Below are 21,607 nucleotides of genomic sequence, written 5' to 3' on the forward strand. Positions count from 1 at the left end.
AACTCACCACACTCTGTTCTCCCTCGGGGTCCCCAGCTGGCTGGGGTGAATGGCAGAGATGGAACGGACCTTCAGAATCCAGGCCTCTGCTGCAAATACTCGGGACCTTTATTTCTGTCCATTTACCCACCTTGTTATTCCTTGGCCTCTACACACATGCACGCACACACGGAATGAAACAGAATTCCACCAGGTAGAAAAAGGGTTGCAGGAGAGAAGGAAGTAAAGCCAAGTTTTTTCTTAACATCCATGGATTTCAGTCATGCCTGCTGTGCTGATTTTCCAGTATCACAGAGAGAACAAGTTTAAAAGGCTGAACTGGCATATAAATCACACACAAAAAGTATTTTCAACTATCAACAATTTTGAGTTTTTAAACTGCCAGTCAATATTCTATTGTACTATTCCACACTGAAAATGGTGGGCATGTGTGTGAATCAGGCAGAAATTTTATACGAAGATTGGAAAACTTACTTTTAAGGACTCCCACAAGGGAAACTGGACCAATGAGAAAGGAATCTGAAGAGAAAAAAAAAAAACAATCAAATAAATTAGGCGGGAAAGATCAGAGTTTGCCTAGCCCTACTATATGAACCTATAATTATTATTTATAAGCCTTAGTTCATTTTAACTTTATGTGTATAACAAAACTAACATTAAATTTATAGGTGCAGTATATACAGTTTTCAGAAAAAGAGTTAAGCTGTAACTGCCTGTAGAGTTCTACTAACTTTTTGAACCCAAGGGACATAAAATGATGGTGTGAAACCCTTTTGAAACAGAAAGAGAAACACAGTACAGAGATCTGGCTACTGAACTGACAAAACAAATATTTCCTATCACAAGCAATAAGGACTTTAAAGACTTGACATTCTTCTGCAGAACCAGAGCTGTCTACTCCTTAGCGGGCCAAATGTTGGGGTTTAAAATAGAAACAGGGAGGTGCGCCTGGGTGGCTGAGTCAGTTGAGTGTCCGATCAGGTCACGATCTCACAGTTCATGAGTTCAAGCCCCACGCTGGGCTCTAGGCCGACAGCTGGGAGCCTGGAGCCTGCTTCAGATTCCCTCTCTCTCTACCCCTCCCCCCCACCGCCTCGCTCACTCTGTCAAAATTAAATAAAAACATTTAAAAACTTAAAAAAACACACAAACAGGGAGAGGGAGCAAGACTGGGGGAGGAGGAGACGGGGGGGGGGTGGAGGGCAGAGCAGGATGGGAGAGAAAAGGAAGGGAAGGGAAGAAAAGAAGGGGAGAGGAGAAGAGAGGTGAAAAGGGAGAGAAGGAGAGGCCCAGAGAGAGAGGAGAAGAAAGGAAGAGAGGGAGAGGGAAGGGGAGGAGGAGCAGGAGAGTACAAAGGGGTAGGTAGAGAGGGGAGGCAGGCGGAGGGAAAGAGCAGGCAGGAAACCAGAGAGGAGGCCACAGAGCCACTTACAGGAGGAAGTGGAGAAACAGGGAAGGAGGAACAGGCCAGTGTGGCGGTGGGAAAGCACAGCATGTCAGCAGTGCAGGGGCCCAAGAGCACAACTGGGCCTGAGGGCCGGCCAGTCCCCATGGGAGGCAGGGAGAGGAGTCATCTGCAGTAGCCAAGCGTGACACTGAAGACAACCAGCGCACTCACAGTGAGTGTTTGCAGTCATGTGGACAGCAATACGCGCTAGAATGACCAAGCACTTCTCATGTATCAGGCACTGTGCTAATAAGCACTTCCTAAGCTTTATTTCACACATCACAACAACCCTGTGAGACGGGTAGGTATTATTACTCTCCCCATGTTACAGGTGAAGAGGACGTTCGGGGATGCTGTATAACTTGACTGAAGACACCCTAAGAAGCCAAGACAATCTGACTCCACAGCCCCGTCTGCTACTCTGCCTGAAACACCTCTCAGTGCATTTACTGCACATAAATTCACCCACAGCACAACCTGTTTGCTTTCAATGACATTTTCTAAAATTGGAAAACAGAACCACACCTCCCTATTTCCTAAGACAAAAATACCTCAATTCCAGTGAACACCACCCACTAGTCTTGATGACATCCCATCACTGGCCAAAAAGGCATGGCCCCAGTACTGTTTTCTGTACTCACTTGAAAGGAGAGAGTAAAACGTGGACTTTGGACAGTGTCAATATGCATATGGGTGTGTGAGTCTGTGAAGGGTGTGTGTGGTAGAGACCACGATTCTGAAGGCATTAACGGACAGTTACCTTCACACGAATCGAAGGCATTAAATTACTTCTGAAGTATTTCCATTTAATCACAAATTACAAGTCTAATATCATTTGCCTTTACTCTGCTGGAGTAAATGATGGCCCTGAGTTTCAGAGTGGACACAGAAAAAAAGATCTATCTTCTGCTCAGGCAGGAAATGGCAGTAAGAAAAAAAAAATGACGGCAACAGTCTAGGCTGACAGAGTAGAATCTCAGAGAAGTTGGCTGTCTTCAGAGTAAGCAGCACCCCACCCTGGATGTCAAAATTCCACAACAGGGGTGACATTTAGTTTAGTTTTTGTTGTCACCAAAATGTGAAAGCACCTGACAAAACGTCCATTCTGAAACTAAAGTGCTGTATTTTCAATTAACTATCAAGCCCCCCCACCCAAACTGACTACATATTAGTTTTCTAAAAGCTTTTCTAAATTTCAAAAAAATTTATAGTGTGTAATAAAACACGCAAGGCGGCTGTAACAGGTACTAGGATGATAATGACTTTAATTTTCTTCTTTGTACTCTCCCCTCCCTAATGTAAATATTTCACATTTTAATAAGAATGTAAATATTCCACATTAATAAGAAGAAAAAAAGGCCTTACAACTTATTGTAATGGTCCATGGTAGCATTCTTTACTTCTTGATTAAAATAACCTGTAAAACTTCATTGTATGTTACCGGCACTTTTTTGGTATTTAAAAAAATAATAATAGATTTTGAATCCTGTTGATGCACATTTTTCCCATTTTCCTCTATTAAATGTTATTCATTAAATTGTTCCTTCAAATTTAAAGAAGTAATGTAAAAGTCATACAGTTGGAATGGCCAAACTATTCCACTGGGTATTTACCTTAAAAAGTGAGCCGACAGTAAACCCCAATTTACTCTCTAAAACAAGATTAACTGACAGCCTAAGGTGATTAAATGTGCTGTAAACGCTTAAATAATTAAATTTATTTCTGGTTTCTGGTAGTGAAATATCCCTTGTAAGATCAACTCCTGACGTGTAAAAATTTTTCAAATATTCTTCAAGTCAAGATCCTATCGAATGCTTTCAGTCGTTTACGAGAGGAACAAACAATGAAAATGTGCTGCATGCATGCGGAAGGAGGGCCGCCAGCAAACAGTGCTCCACGGCTAAAACAAACACTTCTCCAGGCTGCCCAAGAACACGGGCCTGTCAAAGAGCTCACTCCCTCCCCAAATCTGGTTTGGAGTTACATAACAGTGATGTTTCTTCAAAACGTGGAATTTTAAACCCCAAACAGATGTAAGCTGTTATTCCGAAACGTTTTATAGATGTAGAAAATGAATAGCTGCACTCAGAGGTCTTATATTCCAAAACACAACATACTCATTTTATTGCTCTGCAAGTTACAAAATGCCTCACTGTTGTGACCTTTTTAATGCCTCCATTTAAGATGTTTTGTTTGAATAAGGTTGTTACGACCCAGGGCACTAATAAGCGAGTGGCAGTAAACTCAGCTCCCATCAAAGAGGCAGATGCAGAGAGAGAGAAACCTGCTAAAATTTGACATGGACTCCACTCAGTAATAAGCACAGTAATAATTCTATACAAGAGAGCATGTGAGGATTCCAGGTGAAGTAGACAAAATCAAATATAAGTGTGGTGAGCAGGGGAAGAAGTGTTGGCCATTACTAATGAAATAGAGAATGTACAAAATTACATTACGAACACGCTTCACCTCTGATTAAGTAGTGGACTAGAATCATCACTGAAGCCAATCAATGCTTTGAGCCTTGTGATCTTAAAACAAGTGTCCCTCATCTTATGGTCCTTAAAAAGTAATGAAGTGATTTATAACAAACCAAGGTGATACAAAGATAATGATATCTAAGGTATTATTTACCACCAAAATTCTATTTTTCCGTGGAAAGGTCGTATCAGCATAACACTTTCTTAAATATAAGACTTGATTATAAGCTACAATGATTACATTACTATTATGAATGATCTAGGAATCATAAGAATAAAAAGTATGTTTTAAAAGCTGTGAAAGCTATTGTACCTTGGCAGAAATAACCCCAAATTCTCTAGCAATAAAACAAACAAAAAAATTAAACTTTTTGCTAAGATCTCAAATTAGAACGATTCATACAGCATGGGATTGGTAGGCCTGCTATGGATATCACAATGGGTCCAAGAACTGGCCCATTCCGATTTTCAAGGGACCCTCCAAGTGACCCAAAGAGATTCTCCTTTTGGCTGTGTGACAATGTCCAAATTTTTGTGACTGATTTAGGGTTTTCCACTTCAGTGTTGCAGTGCTAACGAAGCCATTCTCCTCTTAAATAGGCTGTGCCTTTTACCATTCACCCCAAGGGTGACAAAAGACAAATCAAGCTGAAGAAACCTTGTGCCTCAAAGTAACTATTGTTCCAAATTTTTAAATTAAACAAAAAAAGTGAGAGCCATTTAAAGCTGGTCTAGTGCTAACTAGCATTTGACAGCAACGAATTCTAACAGTAAACACACATTGATTTTTCAACTGAACAGCCATTATCGACTTATGTGCACTGTATATAGAGAATAGAACATCTACCTAATAAAGGAAATTAACCTAAAATTAGGAAAAATTTTAAGTGAATTATTCCTGAGGTTTATAAGAGATCCTGTAAGTCCTAAAACATCTTTCCAAAAAAGCACAAAGTGGACAAAAGGGCATCAAAATCTAATAAAGAAAAGGAGATGCATGTGAGCAGTTTGATTCTTAAGTAAATCTTTTAGAACTCAGCCAGGAGCTTTGAGGATATCACCAATCATTAACTCCATGTGCTAGGCACAGCATATCCTTAGTGAATTTTGGCACTGAAGGTAGTGATTATGTGTTCTTTCTCTGCTTTCTACAGAATCCTCCTATACATATATATATATATATACACATATATATATATACACACACACATATGTATATACACACATATATACATACATATGTATACATATATATACACGTGTATATATACATATGTATATATATGTATACATATATATGTATACATATATGTATACATATATATGTATATATGTATATATGTGTATATATGTATACATATATGTATACATATATATATATATATACACGTGTATATACGTGTATATATATATATATATATGTATACATACACACACAAACACCGTTCTTTGTGGTGAAAGACTGAATGCTTTCCTCTTAAGATCATGAACACAGCAAAGATGTCTGTTCTCACTTCTGTTCAACACTACACTGGAGGTTCTAGTCAGTATAACTGGCAAGAAAAAGAAAAAAAGCAGAAAAATTGGAAGGAAGCTGTCACTATCAAAATGACATGATTAGACATGCTGAAAATTCTGAAGAATCTTAAGGAATCAATATACAAAAAAAAAAAAAGAAGAAGAAGAAGAAGAAGAAGAAGAAGAAAGAAAATAAAGCAACAAAATCCCTAAATGCTAGCAGCAAATTAGTGAAAAACAAATGTTAAAAAAAAAAATCTGTTTAAAGGTGAATTAAAATTCAACTGAGGAAAAAAGTTAACAGAAGACTTGTAGGACCTATGTACTTAAGTGACCAAATATTTTTATGAGAAATTAAAGAAAAATAAAAAAAAAAAGAATACATTGTCAATGGACTAGGGGACTCAATATTGCTAAAATATCTATCATCTGCCAAATAATCTATAATTTCAATGAAATCCCAAATATAATCCCAGCAGGTTTTCTTTAAAAAAACAAACAAACAAAAAAACAACAACAGACAAGCTGATTCTAAAAGTTACCTGACAATGCCAAAGACCAAGAATAGCTAATATTGAAAAATCACACCAAATCCTAGGAGACCAACACAATTTGATTTCAAGAAGTACTATAAAGACACAGTAATCAGGATAATCATCAGGACAACAGGCTTAAGCACAGACCAAACAACAGAAAACAGTTCAAAAACAGTATTTTCAATAAATAATTCTGGAACAGCTAGATATCTATATGCATAAAAATGAAACGTGACCCCCAACCTCATAACCATATACACAAATTAATGCAGGATGAACAACTGACTTAAAAATAAAAGCTAAACCTATAAAACTTTTAAAAGAAAACAGACCAGAATATCTTGGCGACCTGGAAGTAAGAGGAGATTTCTTAGAACATAAGAAGCAATAATCATAAAATTTCTCAAAACTGAAAAATCAGATTACATCAAATTTTAAAACTTTTGCTTATCAAAAGGTGCTACTCGGGGCGCCTGGGTGGCGCAGCCGGTTAAGCGTCCGACTTCAGCCAGGTCACGATCTCACGGTCCGTGAGTTCGAGCCCCGCGTCAGGCTCTGGGCTGATGGCTCAGAGCCTGGAGCCTGTTTCCGATTCTGTGTCTCCCTCTCTCTCTGCCCCTCCCCCGTTCATGCTGTCTCTCTCTGTCCCAAAAATAAATGTTGAAAAAAAAAAAAAAAAAAAGGTGCTACTACGAAAAATCCCAATGACATCTGTATCATCAATAAAATTCATTCTAAAATTCATATGAATTGTCAAGAGACTCCAAGTAGCCAAAAGTCATTGTCTTTAAAAAAACAAGGAAGTTAAAGTCTCATATTTCATGATTTCATAGTACAAAGCCACAGTAAGCAAAACGATGTGGCAGTAGCATCAAGACATACAAATGAATGGAACAGAGAGCCAAGAAATGACCCCTAGCATATACATAATCAAATGGTCTTTGACAAGGGTGCCAGGACAGCGGGAGGGTGTTCTCTTCAACAAATAGTGCTGGGGCATCTGGGTGGCTCAGTCGGTTAAGCGTCTGACTTCAGCTCAGGTCATGATCTCACACTTGGTGAGTCTGAGCCCTGTATGGGGCTCTGTGCTGAGAGCTCAGAGCCTGGAGCCTGCTTCGGATTTTGTGTCTCCCTCTCTCCGCCATCCCCTGCCCTCGCTCTCTCTCTCTCTCTCTCTCTCTCTAAAACAAACATTAAAAAAAAATTATCTTTAAAACATAGTGCTAAGAAAACTAGATATACACATGCAAAAGAATAAAGTTGGACCCTTACATTACACCATATAAAAAATTAACTCAAAATGGATCAAACATCCAAATGCAAGACATAAAACTATAAAACTCATTAAAGAAAACATAGGGGAGAACTTTCGTGACAGTGTATTTGGCAATGCTTTCTGGGATAGGACACTGAAAGCACAGGCAACAAAAGTAAAACTAGACAAACGCGACTACACCAAAATTTAAAACTTTTGTACATCAGAGTACACAATCACTAGATTAAAAGGCAACCTACAGAATGACAAAAAAAGATCTGTATATCAAGTATTTGATAAGAGATTAAGATTCAGAATATAAGGTTAAGATTGAGGAGTTAAAAAACTCCTACAGCTCAACAACAACAAAAACCTAATTTCTAAATGGGCAAAGATTTCAATGGACATTTCTCTTGAAAAGTTTTACAAACAGCCCAGAATCGTGTGAAAAGATGTTCAACAGTACTAATCATTACAGAAATGCAAATCAAAACCACAGTGAAATATCACCTCACACCCATTAGGAAACTACCATCAAAGAAAAAAAAAAAAAAGAAAAGAAAGGAACAAGTATGGGCAAGGATATGGAGAAACTGAGCCCTTTGCACACTCTTGGTGGGAATGTACAATGACAGAGCCATTTGGAAAACAATAGGGCAAAATAGAATTTCATATGATCCAGCAATTCCATTTCTGGGTATACACCCAAAAGGACTGAAAGCAAGGTCTCAGAGAGGTATTTGAACATTTATGTTCAAAGCAGCCTATGTGGTTCCACCACAACCCAAAGGTGGAAGCAACCTAAGTGTCCACCTGTCCATCAATAAATAAACAAAATATGGTATGTGTGTACACACACACACAATGGAATATGAGCCTTAAAAAGAAGGAAATTCTGACAAATACTACAGAATGGATGAACCCTGGGGACATTATAACCAGTAAAATAAGCCAGTAACAAAAAGACAAATACTGCATAGGGGCGTGTGGGTGGCTCAGTCGGCTAAGCATCCAACTCTTGCTTTCGCCCCAAGTCATCTCATGGTTCGTGGGTTTGTCATGTCAGGCTCCCTTGCTGAGAGTGCAGAACCTGCTTGAGATCCCCTCTGCCTCTTAGGGGCACACGTACCTCAATGTTTATACCACTGCTTTCAACAATAGTCAAGTTATGGAAAGAGCCCAAATGTCCATCAACTGATGAATAAAGATGTGGTTTATATATACAATGGAATACTGCTTGGCAATAAGAAAGAATGAAATCCTGCCATTTACAGCAACGTGGATGGAAGTGGAGGGTATTATGCTAAGTGAAATAAGGCAGTCAGAGAGAAAGACAGATACTGTAAGTTGTCACTCATATGTGGAACTTGAGAAACTTAACAGAAGACCATGGGGGAAGGGAAGGGGGAAAAATAGTTACAAACACAGAAGGAGGGAAGCAAACCATAAGAGACTCTTTTTTTTTTTTTTAATGTTTATTTATTTTTGAAGGAGAGAGAGACAGAGTGTGAATGGGGGAGGGGCAGAGAGAGAGGGAGACAGAAAATCGGAGGCAGGCTCCAGGCTCTGAGCTGTCGGCACAGAGCCAGACGTGAGGCTCGAACCCATGAATTGTGAGATCATGACCTGAGCCGAAGTCGGATGCTCAACCGACTGAGCCACCCAGACGCCCCAATAAGAGACTCTTAAATACAGAGAACAGAGGGTTGATGGGGTGGGGGAGGGGATGGGTGATGGGCAGTGAGGAGGGCACCTGTTGGGATGAGCACTGGATGTGGTATGTAAGCAATGAATCATGGGAATCTACCCCCAAAGCCAAGAGCACACTGTATACACTGTATGTTAGCCAACTTGACAATAAATTACATGGAAAAAAAATATTCAGGTCTATCAAAATGCAAAGAAAGCATCTTTTAGGTATCAAGTTTAATTTACCAAATCATTCAAAATGAAAAAAATCACAAAATCACACCGGCTTTTACGCCACAAGTAACTGATTCTTTTTTTTTTTTTTTTTTAATTTTTTTTTCAACGTTTATTTATTTTTGGGACAGAGAGAGACAGAGCATGAACGGGGGAGGGGCAGAGAGAGAGGGAGACACAGAATCGGAAACAGGCTCCAGGCTCTGAGCCATCAGCCCAGAGCCTGACGCGGGGCTCGAACTCACGGACCGTGAGATCGTGACCTGGCTGAAGTCAGACGCTTAACCGACTGCGCCACCCAGGTGCCCCAACAAGTAACGGATTCTAACACACCATTCAACACTAACTCCTAGCAAATGTTTAACACTTGCATTAAGATTTAATCCTGCTTCCAGGGCTCTGCACACAGTACTTACATGGGGGAATTATGGTATCGAGGATAACCAATGCATGTATGACTGAGCAGAATGTAACTGTGAGGTCCCAAGTAGATAGAAGTTGTGCCCTACCTAAAATGATGAACTATTTTTGTCAGTTGGGATTCTTAAAAAATAAAGTTGGAAATACTTTTAAAAGTTTGCATTTTGTGTAATAAAGTTTAAAAAAATCTATCTTTATATAAAGACACACACATATGCGCGCGCGCGCACACACACACACACACACACACACACATACTGATGCATTTATTTTCACTGGCTTCTTTAATGAACTGTGGATCACCCCAAAATTCCTACAATAGTCACTCAGCAACGAGTGTCATACTTGTTAACAAAACCTGAGCTTTTCTTCCGCTGTGTAAGAAGCAAACGAAGAAGTTCATTTTCAGTTCTTCAGTGTCGTTTCCAATATGTTAGGTTGTGTTGACTTAAGCCTTCTAAGAAAACAGCCAGAGAGTATGTATATAGCTGAGGGAGGTGCTTGAGAAATTTCACAACCAGAATTCCTGTCAAGATGTTAGAACTCTGGCACAGGGTCAGGAAACAGATGTTTTCAGTTGGAATCTCAAGCAACGGGAATCCCTTACAAAACATAACCAGGTTGTTCTTCAGATTTTTGTGTGCGAGCGAGAGCGGGCGTTTGCACGTAGTCACTCGGCTTTCTCACCTAGGATTACATTCAGCCCATTCAGCCACCACGCTTAGCACTTTCCTCAGCAAGCGTAAGAGAGGGGGAGGAAAAAGGAGTAACCAACCCCTCAAGAAGTCCTACAAGAGAAAGTAGATGATTTTTCTTATTATTCTACCAAATGTCCTTGTTCACGGAGGTACACGCTTATTTACCCAGGTTCTCCCCATTTCTGAAGCAATCCGTTTTTCGGAAATAAAGATGTTCTAATTAATGGTCTCCCAAACTCTAAGGAATACAAATAAAATAAATAAAATTTAAAAGACCAGCCAGGAGCAATAATCTCACCAAATATCCAAATCATCTGTATAGCTACATTCTTTGGGCATTAATGCAGAATTACAACTTGAAAAGAATCATAAAAAAAATAAAAATAGGTCTGGATAGGGGTTGGGCCACATGGGTGGCTCACTTGCTCCCTGACCGCCTCCCCCACTCACCTACCTTCCTCTCTCAGGACCGCTCCCCCCCCCACCCCAGCCTCAGCGGAATGATGCAGTGGGACTAAAAGCATAAGTGAAGATGCCCCACGAACATAAAATGACAAGGAGGCTGAGCAGCAGTGTGGCGCTGACCAGTTCACAGCACGGTCAGAAGAAAGAAGAAGGGGCTGAGGAGCCAAAGACAAAAGAGCAGCGGCTCGCTAAGGGCACGAAGGGAGAGGGGTCTGGCTTACTCCTCACTGCACCCCAGGGCTTGGCAGCACAGAGGGCTCACTAACGATCACACGAGTGAATGAGGCAAAGCGAAGGAACGGAGGAAGGGAAGGCAGGTGCTAGGGCGGGTGGCAGAATTAGAGGAGAATCCAGGTCTTTTGGCTCAGAGCTCACTTAATGCTCTTTCCGTTTATGAACTAGTGATTTACAGATACTTCTTAGAACGATGTTCTGAGAGCTGATTAATAAGGGGGAAAATATCAATCATATGCAAAAGGAATAAAATACAAAAACATATCCCATTCATTTCATTTGTTAGTTAAGTCAAAAGTCAGATGAAAATGCACATACCGTCTCCACATCCCATGAAATAAAAGCTTTGGACAGCCACGTTATAAATATACCTCCAATGAACGCTTATTTACTTCTAACAGAAAACAGCTTTAAAACCCAGATGGCAAGAACCATAAACAACCTACTTTGTACCATCAAATAGAAGCCATGCTTTCAGAAGAGTAACCTGTATGGAGTTTAGGGCATTAGATAAATGAGTGTAATCAACTGCCACGAGACAGTGCCCGCATTTTTCTGGTTTCTTTATCCTCAGTTGTGCTACATGGGTTGGGTCCTATTATTTAATTGTGAACACTCTCCACAGCTGGCGTTTGACCACAACCATGATACTACTGTATGCATGTGAGCCACTAAGAGAATAGCTGGAGAGACAGGAAATAAACTTTAGGATCTGATACAGATTTTTTTTTAATGATGTGTAAAAATAAATATTATCTAATAAAAGGAGGAACAAGAAATTAAGCCAGATTTTATCAGTTAGCTTTGATGCATGACCAAAAAACTCTCAAATCTTAGGGGCATCAACAAACTTGTTCTTCCCATTCACACTGCAGGTCAGCTATAGGCTGGCCATGGCTGCCTTGAGCCAGTGGCTTTTGTTCCAGGTGTTCTCTGATTCCAAGGCCCAGTCAGAAGCAACAGACCGTGTCCGAGACATACCATTCTCCAGGGAAAAGGTAGAAACTGAGAGTAAGCTGCTACACCTCTTAGGGCTCTTTCCAGAACTAGAGAGAACACTCTGGTTTCCACATACCTTCCACAGACCAAAACAAATCATAGTGCCAAGCCTGACTACAGGACAGGGAGACAGTGCAAATCACTTAACCACAGGCAGGTAAGTATAATTGATCCTCTTACAAGGAAAGAAGCAAAGAAAGGAGAATTATAATATAATTTTCCCACAGATCTTCCAACTTCCGTGTCCGATACTTTTCTCCTCACCGTTGGTTAACTCTAGGCCAAATTACATCCACAACCATTAGGAGAAAGATAAAATGAAATATCCAGGGTCAAAGAAGATTCCAGGAAGATGATGACACGAGCCTAACACCTCCACCTCCCTCACGTGACCCCCTATTACTATTTTCAATCCATCTGCTGCAACAGATAAACAGGCCTGATGTCTGTAGAATAGTAAATGGCATTGAAGGCTTAGGCCCTTTGGATTGCAGAACAGGAGACTGGGATGTGTACTTCTAATTTTTTTCTAGGAGCTGGACAAGTGCTCAGAGACTAGCCTCTTGGAACCCTGAAACAATGACTGTAAACTAAGGATTCTAGAAAAAGAATGGACTGTGGAGATCTGAAGACCCTTGGGGAGGGGGGCAGGTCCCCCTAAATCATTCGAGGCCAAGGTGAGAACTGGACCCTTATGAGCTGACAAGGAAAATATGACAACACATAACAAGGTTGTGCATCTAGAAAGACAGTTACCAGTCAGGGCAAAGGAAGCAAACCCACAAGTGAAGAGAGCTATCTGAAGAGTAAGAGGCCCTTATGGATCAGAAAAATAATAAGCAAACTTAGTGAGATTTAACTACAGCAGAGAGAAATCTTCCTGCATCTAAAAACACAATTTTCCAAATAAACCATACAGCAGATTAAAAGGAAGGAAGGAATGGATCATGGCAAAGGTCCAAATTTGTGGTCTGAAAGATCAAATGGAAAAAATGGCTCAAAGCAGCAAAAGAGAAATCACGATAGAAGAGATAAGAGACTTGGAGGACAGAACTAATGAGATGAACAGCAGTTCCAGCAGAAGAAAGATGAACAGATAGTAGTGAGGCAATAACAAAATACATAACAGAAGAGAATTTACTTGGGCCAAAGAAGGACTTCAATCTGTAGACTAACAGAGCTTACTTTATTCTAGACACAGACCTAGGCATAACCTAGTAAATGCCTCAATTCTGTAAGAAAAAAACTTACGAGCGTGCAGGTGGAAAGAACATATTCCTTACAGAGGGGAAAGCTCAGAGGGCTACCAGACTTCTCACTTGCAATGTCAGAAGCTAGAGCAATGGTCCTAACAACTACTGAGAGAAAAGCAGATGCTCAAACTCTACACCTGGCACATAGAGGGGAAAGATGTATGGATACTCAAATATACAGAGAAATGAAGAAAGGGATATAAAAGATAATTAATGGAATGGAAAGGCACAGCAAAAACTCCAAAGTAACAAAAGTTAAAAAAAAACAAAAACAAAAACAAAAACGAAAATAACTTAAATCAGCAAAATTAAGAAAAGGGACAAGAAACCACAAGTTAAAACATGTAACAGAGGTGCCTGGGTGGCTCAGGTGGTTGAGCTTCTGACTCTTGATTTTGGTTCAGATCATGATCCCAGGGTCATGGGATCGAGCCCCACGTTGGGCTCCATGCTAAGCATGGAGTCTGCTTAAGATTCTCTCCTTGTCTCTCTCTCCCTCGGCCCCTCTCCCCTGCTTGTGTGTGCCTGAAAGAAATTAAATTATAGTTTCTCTCTTTCTCTCTATGTAAAAAAGAAAGAATGTTACAATCTAGAAACCTCTATCTTACAAACATTATCTTTAGATACAGAAAACCCACTCTAAGGAATTTATAGTGGCTGATGCCTAGAGACAAAGTATATGGGTGTCATTAATACGGAAATCATTGGGTACATTAAAACAACATCTACCATAGATGAGTCATTTATACAAATGAATCAGAACTGTAACAGGTGACATGAAGAGACCTCTATAGGTATTAAGACAGAAAAACAAAATGCAGAAAACTATGTATCAAATCAGCCATGTTTTACAAAGCATAAAACAAAAATTATTTGGATATGATTATCATACTGTGAAATCAACAGCAAAATGATATGCAAACACAATATTTATTGTTACTAATATGCGTTATGGAGGGTAAAAAGGGGGAGGGGAAGCGGAGAAAAAGGCAAAACCAAAAAAATAATTTTTAACACAACACAGAGCAGGGAGGACATTATCATTCTTAGGCACTATTATTTATTTATATGAATATGTGAAAAAAAGAAACATTATAGAATTTAAAAAGAAAAGAGAAAGCTAGAAAGATACACCAGGACAGAATTTTAGAAAGTCTGAGATGTCAGAAAAACAGTATGGAACTTATCCTCTGTCACCCTAGAGCCACAGTGCCTACCACCAGTGGCAAGCACATAATGTACATTCAAAATGTCCTCATACAGAATGAGAGGGGCAAAAAAGCAGAGGGAAGGAGAACCTGTGCTTCTTGTACAAAGGGCTGATTCTAGAAAGAGGGCAGGCAATTTAGAAGATGAGCCTCTTGTACAGCCAATAATTAAGGCAACACTCAAAATCAAACAAACAGAAACAAAACCAACACTCACATCGATGGGGGTTATGTCCAAGGGACACAAGAGCCAACTGAAAGATATCCAATGACCCAAATGGAACAATTCAAGCAACCAAATAAAGTAGTACTGAATGATAATCCAAAGTATAAAATAAATATCCATGAATCACACTAATTTAATGATTGAATAAATGATTAAATTAGGGAGAAGTGACAAAGCTCTACAAAAGAATTCCAAATAATTCATGCAGAAAAGATAAAGCACACCTGTTCACTCCTTAAATGTGGGCTGCACACAGTGATTTCCTTGCAAATAGGAGAGTATGGAAGGGGGGAAAGAGTAACTCTATAGTATAGACACCTGACAAGCACTACCTCAGCCAGGTGATCAAGACCGATATTAATAGTGATAACTAGTATTGATAGTATGAACCCTAACATCAGTCTATTCATGAGATAGACACCAGATACATTCCAACAAAAAAACATTCTACAACCAGAGGTGATGACCAGAACTCCCAACCTGTCAAGGTCATCAAAAACAAAGTCTGGGAAACAATCTAGAAGAGCCTACGGACACATGACAACCAAGTATGTGATATCCTAGATGGGATCCCAGAAAAGAAAAAAGACATTAAAACCAAGGAAATCTGAGTAAACTAAAGACTGTGGTTTGTTACAATGTATCAATATTGGCTCCTTAATTGTAACAGATGTATCATACTGAGTAAGATATTAATAACGGGGGAATAGGGTATAGAGAATATGGTAACTCTGTATTATCTTGTATTATAATACTCTAAACTGAAAACAGTTCTCAAAAATAAAGTTTATTAAAAAACAAAGAAGCACTCAAATAAGTTTTTAAAGATATTTTACAAGTTTAACAAGAGAATTTACATGAAATTATTACAATATATAATATAAATTGTACATAAATATTTAGTTTTTTTTACTTTGCTTATAATTTAAAAGAAGAAAAAAATGAAACCCAAACTACAAGTTGGGTGGTATGTTTGAAAAGCTGAAAAAATATGTATACCTTTGCTCCAGATTTTTATACTTTAAAAAGATACTCTGAAAATATACTTGAAATTTCTTAACAAGGAGGATTAGCTACAAGATTAAAATATTAATTAAAATAATTTAATTAACAATTTAATAGTTAAAAATTAAAATAATTTAATTAATTTAAATTAAATTAAATTTTAAATTAAAATTAATTAAGGGGCCCCTGGGTGGCTCAGTTGATTAAGACCTCCAACTACTGGTTTCAGCTCAGGTCATGATCTCATGGTTTTTGAGTTTGAGCCCCACATCAGGCTCTGTGCTGATAGTGCAGAGCCTGCTTGGGATTGTCTCTCTCCCTCTCTCTCTCTGCCCCACCCCTGCTTGCTTGCTCTCGTTCTCTCTCAAAACTAAACATAAAAAAATAAATTACAATATTAATTGAAATATTCATAATATAGAAATAACATAAATTTTTAATAATTTAGAATATGTTAAACAAGAACTTACATATTTAGCCATTAAACTATGTGCTAAATGGACACCTTTTTTGGAGGGGGGGAGAATTTGTAGTTTGTGTTTTTTTTAATGGTTTCAGAAGTAGAACTTAGTGATTCATCCTTTACATATAACAGCCAGTGCTCATCCCAACAAGTGCCCTCCTTAATACCCATCACCTATTTAGCCCGTCCACCTACCCAACACCCCTCCAGCAGCCCTCAGTTTGTTCTTGTATTTAAGAGTCTCTTATGGTTTGCTTCCCTGTTTTTATCTTATTTTTCCTTCCCTTCCCCTATGTTCACCTGTTGTTTCTTAAATTTCCCAAGAGTGAAATTATATGCTATTTATCTTTCTCTGACTGACTGAATTTGCTTAGCCTGATACACTCTAGTTCCACCCATGTTGTTGCAAATGGCAAGATTTCATGCTTTCTGATCACTGAGTAGTATTCTACTGTGTGTGTGTGTGTATGTGTATATATATATACACACACACACACACACACACACACACACACACACACACACACACACACATATATATACCACATCTTCTTTATCCATTCATCAGTCAATGGACATTTGGGCTCTTTGCATAATTTGGCTGTTGTTGATAGCGCTGCTATAAACATCGAGATGCATGCGTACCTTCAAATCAGCATTTTTAGATCCTTTGGATAATTTCCTAGTAGTGCAATCGCCGGGTTGTAGGGTAGCTCTATTTTTAATTTCTTGAAAAACTTTCATACTGTTTTCCAGAGTGGTTGCACCAACTTGCATTCCCACCAACATTGCAAAAGTGTTCCCCCTTCTCCACATCCTTGCCAACATCTGTTGTTTCCTGAGTGAATTTTAGCTACTGAAGCTGGTGTGAGATGGTATCCCACTGTGGTTATGATTTGTATTTCCCTGATGATGAGTGATGTTGAGCATCTTTTCATGTGTCAGTTAGCCATTTGGATTTCTTCTTTCAAAAAGGGTTCATGTCTTTTGCCCATTTCTTCAATGGATTATTTGTTTTTTGGGTGTTCAGTTTGATAAGTTCTTTTTAGATTTTGGATACTAACCTTTGATCCGATATGTCATTTGCAAGTATCTTCTCCCATTCCATCAGTTGCCTTTTAGTTTTGTGGACTGCTTCCTTTGCTGTGCAGAAGCTATTTATCTTGATGAGATCCCAATAGTTCATTTTTGCTTTTGTTTCCCTTACCTCCGGAGACGTATCGAGTAAGACGTTGCTACGGCCAAAGTCAAAAAGGCTGTTGCCTGTTTTCTCCTCTAAGATTTTCATGGTTTCCTGTCTTACATTTAGGTCTTTCATCCATTTTGCGTTTATTTTTATGTATGGTGTAAGAAAGTGGTCCAGGTTCATTCGTCTGCGTGTCACTGTCCAGTTTTCCCAACACCATTTGCTGAAGAGACTTTTTTCCATTGGATATTCTTCTCTGCTTTGTGCAAGATTAGTGGGCCATACGTTGGTGGGTCCATTTCTGGGTTCTCTATTCTGTTCGATTGATCTATGGGTCTGTTTTTATGTCAGCACCATACTGCCTTGATGATTACAGCTTTGTAAATTATCACTTGAAATCTGGAAATGTAATACCTCCAGCTTCGCTTTTCTTTGTCAATATTACTTTGGCTATTTGAGGTCTTTGCTGGTTCTATACAAATTTTAGAATTACTTGTTCTAGCTCTGTGAAGAAGGCTGGTGTTATTTTGATAGGGATTGCACTGAATATGTACATTGCTTTGGGTATGTAGATTTGCATTTTAACAGTATTTGTTCTTCCAATCCAAGAGCATGGAATGTTTTTCCATTTCTTTGGGTCTTCTTCAATTTCTTTCATAAGCTTTCTACAGTTTTCAGCATACAGATCTTTTACCTCTTTGGTTAGGTGTATGCCTAGGTATTTTATGGGTTTTGGCGCAATTGTAAATGGGATCTATTCCTTGGTTTCTCCTTCTGCTGCTTCATTTCTACACACCAAACACTTGTGTGTAGAAATGCAACTAAACGCGTTGATTTTATATCCTGCGACTTTACCTAATTCATGTATCAGTTCTAGCAGTTTTTTGGTGGAGTCTTTTGGGTTAACCACATACAGTATCATGTCATCTGCGAAGAGTCAAAGTTCGACTTCTTCCTTGCTGATTTGGATGCCTTTTATTTCTTTATGCTGTCTGACTGCTGAGGCTAGGAATTCCAACACTTTGGAAGAAATAACAGTGATGAGGGTGGGACATCCCTGTCATGGTTCCTGACCTTAAGGGTAAAGTTCTCACTTTTTCCCCACTGAGGATGACATTAGCTACGGGTCTTTCATATATGCCTTTATGATCTTGAGGTATGCCGCCTCTACCCCTACTTTCTTTTAAAATACGTGTTTTTTTTTTTTTTAAATAAGTAAATAAATCAAATTGGGGCACCTGGGTGGCTCACTTGGTTAAACGTCTGACTTCAGCTCAGGTCATGATCTCACGGCTCCACATCAGGTTCTGTGCTGACAGCTCAGAGCCTGGAGCCTGCTTCAGATTCTGTGTCTCCCTCTCTCTCTCTCTCTCTACACCCTCCCCAGCTCGTACACACACACACTCTCTCTCTCTCTCAAAAATAAACATTTTTTAAAAATAAAAAAAAAAAAATAAATTATCCCAGGAGAGCACCATAAATGCACATAATTTGGGAGTGACAAGAATTAGATTGTTTTATAAATTACAACTCTGTAATTACACTAAAAATCATTGCTTTGTATACTTAAAATGAGGAGTCATAATGGTATACAAATTATACTTTGAAAAATATCCTTGCATAAAAAGAGAAAGGTTGAAGATTATGAAGATATAAAGGTTGTTACAATTTTATTTGCTTTCTGGAGCACAATCATAACCAGAGGGGGGGAAAATCTACATTTTCTCTTCTCAAATAATAAAGATGAAGCCCCTCAAACATATGCTAAAAGCTATAAGCCTAGGAGTCATCATTTTATTGCCCCCTGTGGAAGACATCCCTAAATGAGAAGTATATTATTTGATAATTCTATTTCATATTGTAATTATGATAACATTTTTATCAAGTAGTTTCCTATATAAAATAGGGACATATGTTGAACCTACACAGCTACAAAATGAGTGAAAAAAATGACTAACAGTTAAACATGTAAAAGCTGCTTCTAATAGTGCTCAAAATGAAAACCCTTATGACAATAAAGTTACAGAATAGTAAAATACCACTGAATTATCTATAAGTACAAAAACTGAAACAATAAAAGCATATTAAAGGAGACTTTTCCCCTTAATATGTTCCATATACTGAAACTCTAGATTATAATACAGTAAATTTAAAATATTGACTGAGATACAAACATTCTCACAAAAACTCTCAGAAAATTGGACCACTCCTTCTTCCTTAACAAACCACATCCTGTCTTTCAGGCCAACCTACTGGAAACTCCTCAAGTCTGGAGTGGAGAAGACTGGGAGATGGGTGGGTTGGGGTGGGGTACACTGTCTTAATGAATCAAAGCTCCTAGATCATTTGGCATATAACGGGTTCTTATTAAATATTTCTTAAATAAGTTAGTACATCTCAGAAAAAAACATATGAAACAGAAGAATAAAATGTCTTATTCTAGAAGCTATTAATTCTAGGAGCTGACTTATCATCATCTAAATCAATATTAAAGTGGAGAAAAAAGATGAACAATCTGCCACAAAATATTAAAACTGACTGTCTTTTAGTGGTTTTCTTCTTTCATTTCACTTATATTTCAAAACGTAATAAATATCCAATTTTTAAAATGAAAAATTCCTTCAAAAGCCTTAATGGAAACTCACTTCAATTTTGCCTAACATTTACATTCATCCTTAGGAGTAGTTAGGAGTAGGGGTAAATGGAAAAAACAGGGAGATTTTTTTTTTTAAAGCAAATTTACTGCAAAGTTCTGCCTTATTAGAACAGCATACAATATGGCTTGTTCCTACAGAAAACAATCCTTTGCTTTGCAGTCACTACCACTGAGATTCACAGAATTTGAATGCTTTCTAAATGGTTTGGTTAACAGAAGCATGCAGAATTTTTTAAAAATGAAGAGGTTCTTAAATATGATACGTATTTTTAAAAACTACAGAAAAACTGGGGCACCTGCGTGACTCAGTCAGATGAGCATCTGACTCTGGATATGGGCTCAAGTCATGATCTCATGGTTCCATTAGTTCCAGCCCCATGTCAGACTCCGAGCTGGCAGCGTGGAGCCTGCTTGCGATTCTCCCCCTCTCTATCTGTCCCTCCTATGTTCACACTCTCTCCTTCAAAATAAAATAAACTTAAAAAAAAAAAAAAAACAACTATAGAAAAACTCCAAAGGAGGAAATGTGTACAAACAAATTAAATACAAATTAAATTTGAAGATAGAAAATCTTTGACAACTTGCATATACTATAAATTTATCAGAATGAACTATGGCAACATGGAATTTCAATGCAAAATCAAAAAAAGGCATTTCACTTCTTTTCCATCTTTAAAATCAAGAATAATAAGGCAAACTCTTAGTGCTCTCACTATGTGCCAGGCACCGTTTGAAGCACTTTACATTACAAACAGGTATAATATGTAACTAATTCTAATTCAACTCAAAAATAACCAGCAGATATTCTGGATTTCAACAGAAATTAGCCAAAAGTACTACTGTAAATCACCTGTTTACAGGGTAATTTTTCCTTAAAGATAGTCTTTTCTCATAATCTAATAAGGAAATGATAATGTTTTCTTAAAACATTTTGAAATGGTGCCATTTAGACAAAAGGAAAATTAAGGATACAAATATAAATGCAAACAATTACAAAAGAATACCTTGAAAGGAGAAACCTAAATAAAACATAATTGTGTGTGTTTTACTGACACACAATTTTTACTTATTAGAGAATGTGTAATACTCTTAATAAAATACACTTAAAGCTATTTCTTGAACACCAAGCTTTCTTTCAAGTAAAACTTTTATAATACAGTAGATGACTTTAGGAGGTCTAGAAGAATGAAGGATTGTTAAACAGGAGACAGACGTGGGTCAGATGGCAAAGTTTTAAGAATGCCATTGTTAATGGTAACAGGATAACAACCAAACATCTGAAAATAGGGGAGCTCTTCAGAAATACATAAGCCACAGCTGAACTCCTACTTCTTGGCAGGTAATGCCTTAGACCACACGCACCAAGTTTAAGACCATGAGGGCCTAACACTGATTCACACAAGGAGTGCCTCACAGAAGCAGTTTTTCCTATCAAATAAAATTTCAGAGGAAAAGGCATTGAGGTCCAACTAAAAAGAAATACTTTTTTAATGAAGTAATCCATTTTTTGAATTTGCATCTCAATAGGACTTTTCATTCTATTCTATTAATTGTGTGGAAAGAATACAAAATCATCACAATACTAAGAAAGATCAGCATAATTAAAATAAACAGTGAAATCATATGTCTTAGTTT

The 21,607-nt window shown here is 38.2% G+C and overlaps 1 protein-coding gene across 8 annotated transcripts in view; it reads right to left on the reverse strand.

Annotated features, from left to right (window-relative positions):
* Positions 1 to 21,607, reverse strand: part of SLC25A26 (solute carrier family 25 member 26) — a 140,434-nt gene that overhangs the window by 33,840 nt on the left and 84,987 nt on the right. For 6 of the 8 annotated variants that reach the window (XR_015248301.1, XM_086697638.1, XM_086697632.1 and 3 more), the window contains one exon: positions 475 to 519. The exons of the other annotated variants lie outside the window; for them this stretch is intronic. Coding sequence is in view for 5 of the 6 variants with exons in the window: in XM_086697638.1 (XP_086553764.1) it covers positions 475 to 519 (45 nt within the window). In the remaining variant the exon portion in view is untranslated. The remainder of the gene's footprint in view (positions 1 to 474; positions 520 to 21,607) is intronic. 8 annotated transcript variants of the gene reach the window in all.

The sequence above is a fragment of the Puma concolor genome, chromosome A2, assembly GCF_028749965.1.
Source record: "Puma concolor isolate L17-30 chromosome A2, mPumCon1.1.hap2, whole genome shotgun sequence".
In the NCBI taxonomy this organism is placed as follows: Eukaryota; Metazoa; Chordata; class Mammalia; order Carnivora; family Felidae; genus Puma; species Puma concolor.